Source organism: Mastomys coucha, unplaced genomic scaffold, assembly GCF_008632895.1.
Source record: "Mastomys coucha isolate ucsf_1 unplaced genomic scaffold, UCSF_Mcou_1 pScaffold7, whole genome shotgun sequence".
Lineage (NCBI taxonomy): Eukaryota > Metazoa > Chordata > Mammalia > Rodentia > Muridae > Mastomys > Mastomys coucha.
In genome coordinates this window covers 51,802,996-51,812,600 of record NW_022196913.1, presented here as the reverse complement: position 1 = coordinate 51,812,600, position 9,605 = coordinate 51,802,996, and the positions used below count along the sequence as shown (strand labels likewise).

Below are 9,605 nucleotides of genomic sequence, written 5' to 3'. Positions count from 1 at the left end.
ATGTGTGAGAGTGTGAGTGTATGTGACTGAGTGTGTGTGAGAGTGTGAGTGTATGTGACTGTGTGTGAAAGTGTGAGTGTATGTGACTGAGTGTGTGCATGCCGTAGCACATTAGTGGCGGTCAGAGGACAGCCTTGGATGCCAGTTCTTGCCTTCCACCCTGTTTGAGACAGAGTTTCACAGCTGCTTTATACTCATACTGGGCTTCAAACTTCTGGGGATTCTCCTGCCTCCACCTCCCAGCTCAGTATAGGAGCACTGGGGTTACATGTCTTGCTTTTACATGGCTTCTGGTTCTCTGAACTCATGTGTTAGAGCAATTTTAAATGTGACAGTTTTTTCTTTATTCTTCCTAGCTCCCAAATAAATGAGACAGAGACTATACAATTTATTTAATCAAACTTTATGGCACAATATCTGAGCATTCATTAACCCATTCTAATCCTCTAATCTGACTACCTCCCAGCCAAAATCCCTGAGAGATTTGCATTTCAAATCTGGCTCCCTCTGCTCCAGGTGTGTTCCCGTGGTGGCTCCTGCACCCTTTCTTCATGGTGAATCCTCTCTCTGTCCCTCCCCTCACTAAAATCAGAAGCCCAGCTCTTAACTCCTATTGGCTGATTGGCTTTTATTGACAAATCAGAGAATAAATGGGGATTAGTGTTTACACAACATTCCGGCAGGAGATGCTTAGAATAAGCATTACAGTGCCATGTTCGGATTGCAACCAAACATGGGAGCAGAGAAATTAGCATCTGAATAATAGAAGGATAATCTATACACAGTGCACAGTAACATTATGCCTACACTCATAGCCTTGGGCTTAGTGGTTAGCACTTATCCACTGAACCATCCGTTTGTTCATTTAAAAGGGAGCGATGGCACACGCCTTCAATGCAGCACTTGAAACAGGCAGATCTCTGTGAGTTGGAGGCCAGGCCAGTCTAGATATAAAGTTCTAGGCTATCCAGGACTATTTCAAAGAAAAAGTGGACCTTGGTCCAGCAAGGTGGCCCAGAGGGTAAGGTGCTTGTCATACAAGCCTGATGACCTAAGTTCAGTCCTCAAAACCCACAACGGAAGGAAAAAGCTCACTCCTGAAAGTTGTTCTTTGACCTCCGCATGCACATCTTAGTATGCATGTGCTTCTACACACACGCATACACACACACCACACAATAATAATAATAATAATAATAATAATAATAATAATAATAGTAATAGTAATAATAATAATAGTAATAATTGTAGCTGGACTTTTGGCTATTTCGTGGGTTCTTTTTTTCTTTTACCCTTCTCCACCCCTCCTCCTCTACCCTTTCGACCCCCTAAAACTAGGTAGGAGAGAAAGGGTAGAGGGGAAAGGGAACAACTTTATCCTTAGACCACTTTCTGCTAATTAGGGGCATTGAGTTCCTTAGGGGCAAGTTTAATCTTATAAGTCAGGATATTTAATTTCTTCTCCTCATCTCTTTGTGCACGACTTCTTGACAAACAACAATCAACCACAACCCACTGTCTTGGGGCCCTAGCATTTATATATCCTCTGGCACATTCCCAGAATTCCAAATGTCATATTCTCACAGAAACTATCTGCAGCTGGTAAAACCACACCCCTGCTAGAGCATTGTCAGCTGCTATGGAAAATCTGAAGCGGCCTCACATCTGGGGTTAAAAAAGAAAATATACAACATTTCTGTATTTTTAAAGAAACTGAAATTCTCACTACAAGTGATGATGATGATAATAATAATAACTACAACAACAATAACAGTAACAAAGGTGGGCCCTGCTGGGCAGTGATAAGGTGGGTGTAGATCTGTTCACTACTCCTGTGCACTTCTGCAGCTTCACGAATTGTTGTCCTGCATCTGCTCTTACCAAAGGCTCGTCTTTCTGCTTTGTGGGGATAGGCCCCCGACTTTCCAAATCCTTACTGTGATGCAGAGCCGGTAGGGTGAAGCTAGGGAGAGGAAGGCTGTTTGCCACCTGGCACCTGACCCGGTACCAAGCCAATTACAAGGCACAGGAGGCAGGATGCTACCTGAGCCTGATGCCTGAGCCGGGGGCTAGCAGCAGAGCTGTCAGTCACTGCCCTCTGCTCCTCCCTCCTCTTTCCAAGTCAAAGCGAAACAGAATGCTGTGGAAGTTAGGAGGTGGACATTCCCACAAGTGGGTCAGTGCACCCTCAAGTGGGTCAGTGCACCCTCAAGTGGGTCAGTGCACCCTCTAATGCCTATAAAGAAAAGCAAGCGTGAGACACTGAGACCTTGGTGAGGGGTGATGTCCCAACATGCCTCTTGGGGAACCCCAGACATCATGTTTGAGATTTGACCTCTTTCAGATAAAATGTAACCACCTTTTCCCTGTCTTTTGAGCAGAGCAAACGTCGGCAAGTTTGACAGGATTTGGGACAGAGGAGCATTAGTGGCTATCAATCCAGGTGATCGTGATCGGTAAGTTCATTTCTTCAGTTGACTTGCTTTCCTTTGTGTTGAGCTGAGTCTGAGGAAAATTAAAGTATGTATGAAGCCAGTGGGTCAGTTACTTTGCAAGCTTTGACCAAAGTACTATGTGGTTTTCTAGGCCTCAGTTTATTCCTCTGCACCCTGAGACTATTTCAGCACCTAACCACTGCTAACACGGGTTGGACTCTCATCCTGTGCCGGGCATCGTTAGAAATATTTTGTGTGTTAATGCTCATATAATTAGCATGGCACCCCTTTGACATAGATGTGGTCTACAATTCCAGTTTGCACATGAGAAATTTAAAGTCAGAGATACGTCCCAAGTTAGGCAGCTAGTACCTGACAGTACCTGCTGAGTTTGCTCAGAACTTCACGTTAAATGGTCTCCAAGAGTTGCTGTGGCAAGTCAAAGAAAAATATGTGAGCCAGGTGTGGCTGTGCATACTGGTGATCCCAGCACTGGGGAGGGTGAGGCATAAGGATTGGGAGTTTGAGGCAAACCTGGGCCTCATAATAAGCCCATGAAACTATGTCAATAGATAGATGGATGGATGGATGGTTGGATAAGTAGATGGATGGATAGAGAGATAAATAGATAATAGATGATAGATGGATGGTTAGATAGATATTAGATAGATAGATAGATAGATAGATAGATAGATAGATGATAGATGGATAGATAGGTAATGGATGGATAGATAGGTAATGGATGGATAGATCAATAGATGATAGGTGATGGATGAATAGATGGATGGATGGATAGAATGATAGATGATAGATACTGGGTGGATGGATGATAGACGATAGATAGATAATGGATGGATAGATGGATGGATAGATCAATAGATGATAGATGGATGATAGACAGACAAATAGGAGCAATGAAATCTGTGAGAAGTGTTAACTACAGAGAACTATAAACTACTGGCTGTCATTACAAGAGTACTTGTTGATACTTTGGATGGTCATAATTATAACTAGCCTCACTAGAAAGTAAAGTTAGGGAAGCCTGTGAGAGAAATGCAATCCCCCTTTCCTGTGTAAGTAATACCACATGTGTGTCTCCTTGAATTTGGCAGGTTGGATACTGAATTACTCATTACACAGAGGCAGGCTCTTCACACATGGCCAATGTTCAGAGTCCATCTCAGTGACACCATTTTTTATTATTATTTAAAAAATAATATACCCAGCAAAACTCTCAATTACCATAGGTGGAGAAAACAAGATATTCCATGACAAAACAAATCTTTCCACAAATCCAGCCCTACAAAAGATAATAGATGGAAAACACCAACATAAAGAGCAAAACTAAACCCTAGAAGAAGCAAGAAAGTAATCTTTCAACAAATCCACACAAACCTAATTCCTCCTCTAGCAACAAAAACAACAGGAATTAACAATTACTTTTTCTTAATATCTTAAAATGAAAATTAATATTACCAACATATCCTAATCAATTGAAATCCAAAAACATGAGGAATTAGAAACTTGTTGATTGCCATACAATGGTCTCTCTAATTTGGAAATTGGAGAAATAGGTCCAATATTATACAATCCATATTTCTTTCAGCTTGTTTGTTTGTGACAGTGTCTTGCTGTGTACAACATAATGGTCTTGAGATCTTGCTTCTCCTATCTCAGCCTCTCTATTAGTAGTATTGTTTATTTCATGTTTTTACACTATATTATAGTTTTCAGAATAGCTTATGTATTTTAAAAGTATTTATGTACCCAAAAGTAGTATAGACAATTACATTGGGAGGGGGCTTGTAAAAGAACAACAAAGAGTGAGACTGAATGCTTTGCTTGACATTTGTAACTCTTATATTAAGTTACCACAGTAAGAGCCAAGATTTTAAGCTCTACTAAATACAAAACAAACAAACAAACAAAACACTTTATATATTCATGTTCATTTAAGAAAGTATTAGTAGTGATGTATTATTTTGAAATATACAGTTAAAATGTTTGGAGTTATTTAAAATTTATATTGAGAAAAACGTTTGTATTTTCAGTATTGCTGTAGACAAGCATCTACATAAAAGATTGTTAAATTGATTGTTGTTTTATATCAAACAACTTTTATAATACTCATTTTTATTTTTATAATACTTTATAAATTTTAAAGAATATGACAAAAAAAGGTATTGCGGGTATTGAAGGGGGGGTCTCTGGGAGGAGTTGGGGTATAAAAGGGAAACAAGAATATGATTTAATTCTATTTACTTAATATATGTTTTTAAACGTTAACAAATTCAGATGAATTGAAATCATGTAACTTTTCTCATCATATTGCAATAAAACTTAAAAAAAAAAAAGCAGAAGAAATAAACATTTCTGTATTTCATGAGGAAAAACAAAAGAAAGCTTGCCATTTCAGAGGGTTAGTCTATGGCCATTGTGGCAGGGCATGGCAGCAGGTAGACAGGCATAGTCCTAGAGCAGTAGCTGGAAGCTTACATCCAAAGCTGTAGGCAGTGGGCAGAGAGGGAGCAAGACTGGGCCTAGCTGGGCCTGGCATGGGCTTTTGAAAACTCAAAGCCCACCCCAGGGACATGCCTCCTACAACGAGGCCACACCTCCCAAATAATTCCACCAACTGGGGACCAGTATTCAAGTATAGGAGCCTCTAGGGAGCCATTCTCATTCAAATCACCACACAGATTTATACGATTATTGACAACTTTTATTATGTAGAGTTGATAGTAAATACTGGCTTCCTTTATCACCTCTTGTCCCCTCCAGCTTCATCTCTATAGAGAAATGAAACATACTTTTTTTGTGTGTGCTCTTTCTAGCTATGCAGATGTAATGCTGTCCCTGCTGAGAAAAGAGTTTCAGTACCTTGTGGCTGTCCTTTCTTATGATCCAACAAAGCACGCAGGTAACACTTGTTTTGGTTTTGTTTGCCTAATTTCCCCGATTCAATTCTATGAACATGTAAGAATTCTTTTTCCCTGTCTTATCTCAAGGTGAGCACACTGCTTATGTGCATGAAGATAATTCTGGGCTAATGAGAACAGTGTACTCTTGCACATTGTCCATGTTTTCTTATACTCCTTTTGTATTTTGTTCAACAGTTATTGTTCAAACTGTAGAAGGAAGAAATGGATGATTAGTGTAAAGAGATAGCTCATGAGCCCTAGATTAAGAGAAAGAAACATGGTTGCCCTGCTACGGGTGTTGGGTGGCTGTGCTGTCCCCAGAGGTGGAGCTGCATGTGGTGAATGTTGATACACACTCAAATACATCCCCACGGGAATTCCGACACACAAGGAAGAGGCATGAGGAACTGTGGGGTTGTAGGAAAGTCTCTAAAATAATGTGGGTTGTTTTTGATTTTGAGACAAGGTCTCACTTTAAAGCTCAGCCTGGTCTGGAACTTACTGTAGCCTAGGCTAGCTTCAAACTCAAGATCTTTGTGCTTCTGTCTCCCTAGTGCCTGGACTATGACACGGGCCACCACACCTAGCTAACCTTTTGTCTATTGTATGCTACTACTGTCCTCTTAGGTTTTGTCTTGTATAGCATTTGGCATTGGTAGGGTCAAATCCAGGGTGTTGTGCCTGCTGGGCAAGCCTAGTATTGCATCCATCCCTGGCCTGACTCTTTGATCTTGAATGTCTAGAAAGGATATTTTCATCTGATGTATCTTATTGCTTTGGGAGGAAGCTTTTACAGCACCCAGGTTGGACCCTAGGGCTTTCTCGCTGCTAGGCAAGTGCTCTCCCACTGAGACACAGCCCAGCCTGCACAGGGAAGCTTAGTATTTTTCTTGGACAGATTCATATTTTCATGAAGGAGTTAAAATCAAATAGCAGACTTTTACTTGTAAGACTCCTTGATTTCGTGTTTGGGGGAGAAGGTTGTTGGCTTAGTTGGCCGGTTTCCAGGCCCCAAGCTCTCCTCCTCCACCACCCGCTGAGTGCTGGAACCACAACTGCTTCCTTGGGTTTTGTTTGCAAAGGAAACTGCCATTGTAGCCCAGGCTGGTCCCTGAACTCTTGACCCTGCCACCTTGATTCCCTACATGTTGGGTTTACAGGTGTGAACTAGCACATCTTGCGTTGTTTGGTTTTTAATTGAGCTTTTTAAAAGAAATGCCCCCATTTAATTAATATTTATGTATGATAGTCTTTTGTTGTTGCTTTATTTGACAACCCCAGATCTAAAAACCTCATGAAAAGATGAGTCTTTAGTGTCTCCACTACAGGCAGAAGGAGCGAGAAGGTAATGGAGGCAGAAACGACAAAGGACAAAGGTCAGAAGGCAAAGGACACCCAAGGGAAAGTGTGATAGCCCCACTCTGATCTTTGATAAGAGATAACACAAGAGCCCGATCAGGGACCAGGCTTGGAGCTCAGTGGGTAGAGTGCTTGCCTAGCAGGCATGAAGTCTCTGAGTCGGTCTGCAGCACTATGTGCACTATGGCACAACAGTGCCAGCTTGTAATTTCAGCACTCGGGAGAAAGAGACAGCAGGGGTGGGGGAATCAGAAGTTCAAGGTCATTCTTAGACACATAGTGAGTTCGAGGCCAGTCTGAGCTACAGAAGACCCCGTCCTTAAATTGTACACACACACCCCTCAATAAAACAAAACAACCAGAAAGGCATGCTTCATTCTCACCTATCTGGGTTCCTGAGTGGTTTACAGAGTAACTATCCATGACATCTCTGAACTAAGCTGAGAAGGGAACCCCAAGAATTTGTTTGTCTTTGGAATTACTGTTGGGAAAGAAAATTATTCTTCATCACACTTCTTTTTCCTAGGCCCACCATTTTATGTTCCAGATGCTGAACTTAAAAGGTTATTTGGTAAGTTAATATTCTTTTTTATAATATGTGCCTCTCTGCATGAGTATGTATGTGTGTGAGTGTATGTGTGTGAGTATATGTGAGTATGTGTGTATGTGTGTATGTATGTGCATATGTGTGTACGTTGATATGCATGTATACATGTGTATGAATGTGTATATGTGTATATGTGCATATGTATATATATGTATGTATATGTACATATATATGTGTGTAAGTGTGTGCATGTGTGTATATGTGTGTATGAGTGTGACATGTGCAGGTCACAGTACAACCTGCAGGAAGCCAGTTCTCTCCCTCAGTCCTGTGCATTGACTCAGATTGTCAGGCAGGCAACAGGCACCCTTATCATAGGGTAGACATTATACTCCCTAAAGATTTACTTTAATTATTTTAACCATGTTTGTGTGTATATGTGTCTGTATGGGTATGTACACAGGTCTATAGAGGCCAGAGACATCAGAACCCCGGGCTCTGGAGTTCCAGGCAGTTGTGAGCAAACTTGGATCTTGTGTGAGAAAGGAAGTGTGTTAGCTGCTAAACCATCTTCTGGCCCCAGTTATGCTCTCTTTAAATTAAAAAAAAAAAAAAAAAAAAAAAGCTAGCAAATCAAATATGGTGGGCACAACTATAATCCCAGCAGTCAGGCAGCTGAGTCAGGAGAAAAGCAAGTTCAAGACCAGCCTGAGTCTGGACCAGGAGAAAAGCCTGTTGAAAATCACAGAATTAACAGGGCAGTGGTGGCGCATGCCTTTAATCCCAGCACTTGGGAGGCAGAGTCAGGCAGATTTCTGAGTTTGAGGCCAGCCTGGTCTACAGAGTGAGTTCCAGGACAGCCAGGGCTACACAGAGAAACCCTGTCTCGAAAACAACAACAACAACAACAACAACAACAAAAAACAACAACAAAAGAATTAAATAAAAATAAATGAAGAAAGATAACAGTTAACTTTTGAGTTGCTAGAGAACTATTATAGTACGCGCAATTAAAGTATATAAAATGTAAAGAGTAGAAAGCCTTTCGTGGGAGACTGTTTTATCCTAGAAAAGGGACTAGTCTCCCTAGTGTGCCTTTTTACTGGCCACACCACCTGTAGCCTAGAGGCTAGAGTTGGAGTACCAGAAGATCAAGGCCACCCTTTTTACATAGTGAATTCAGGCCAGCTAAGTTTACATGAGACTCATGTCTCAAAAAAAAAAAAAGAAAAAAAAACCCAAGCTAGAAGGGGCTAGGAAGATGTAGTGGTGAAGTGCCAGCTATGCATGAAGACCCAAGTTTGTATTCTCCACACACACATCAAAGCCAGACCTGCTTGCTCATGACTGTGATCTTCGCATCCTTAGCACAGGGAGATCCCAAAGCCCCCTGGCATGTTATGAGCTTTGGGATCAGGGAGAGATCCTGCCTCAGCAAGCATCAGCCCCTGGCTGCCGAACTCACATCCATGCATTTATGTGCACACAGATACAACACAAAAGAGAGAAGGATTGTAGCCACAAAGTCCTCGGGAGCCTCTCTAGAAACACAGCTGACGCCTTTCCCAGTGTTTTAACTGTTACCTTCTTACTTCAGGTACAAAATGCAGCATGCAGTGCCTTGAGGAGGTGGATGCTTTTGAAGAAAGACATCAAACCTGGGGAATTGACTACATTATTGAAAAATTGTATCTCCTTACAGAGAAGTAAAAAAAAAAAAAAAAAAAAAACCAGCCTGGTAGTGGAGCATACCTTTATCTCAGCAGGCTATGCTGGTCTACAAGTGAGTTCCAAGACAGCCAGAGAGACCCTATCTGGAAAAAACAAATAGAAAACCAACCAACAAACCAACCAAACAAACAAAAAATACCCAATCAATCCCTGTATGAGTTTTTGAACAATTAAAAATTATGTTGAGGGTTAATGTCTTAACCAGGGTTTCTATTGCTGCACAAAACATCATAACCGAGAAGAAACTTGGGGTGTTTTATAATGTTACACAGCAGCTTCACACCAGAGTCTTCTAGAATATTCTCTGAAACATTTAGGCAACTCAGTTTCTGATTGTTCCTGGGGATTTCAGCCAGGTCCTAGCAGGCTCTAGTGATGAGACAAGGTCTCACACTTGGTGACACCAGAATACTGTCTGAGCAATACATTTGCTAGCCACTTCTCCATGCCCTCGCCACACAGCTCGGACTCCTGTTTGGTGAAATCCCATCCCTTCTAAGCTGTCAGTGCTAAATAACAAGTTTCTCAGGTTGGGATAGGATCTCCTCCATGGGAGCTGAGGGACTGACTGGGCCAGTCTCTGGAGATCAGCCCAGCCAGGCTTGCTGTCTT

At 41.6% G+C, this 9,605-nt stretch overlaps 1 protein-coding gene across 1 annotated transcript in view; it reads left to right on the top strand.

The window, feature by feature from the left end:
• Nucleotides 1–9,194, top strand: part of Tpmt (thiopurine S-methyltransferase) — a 20,185-nt gene extending 10,991 nt beyond the window's left edge. Inside the window, exons 6-9 of the mRNA XM_031359333.1 lie at nt 2,382–2,456; nt 5,270–5,355; nt 7,242–7,286; nt 8,860–9,194. Of these exons, the coding sequence (XP_031215193.1) occupies nt 2,382–2,456; nt 5,270–5,355; nt 7,242–7,286; nt 8,860–8,972 (319 nt within the window). The 3' untranslated portion in view covers nt 8,973–9,194. The remainder of the gene's footprint in view (nt 1–2,381; nt 2,457–5,269; nt 5,356–7,241; nt 7,287–8,859) is intronic.
• The last annotated feature ends 411 nt before the right edge of the window (nt 9,195–9,605 follow it).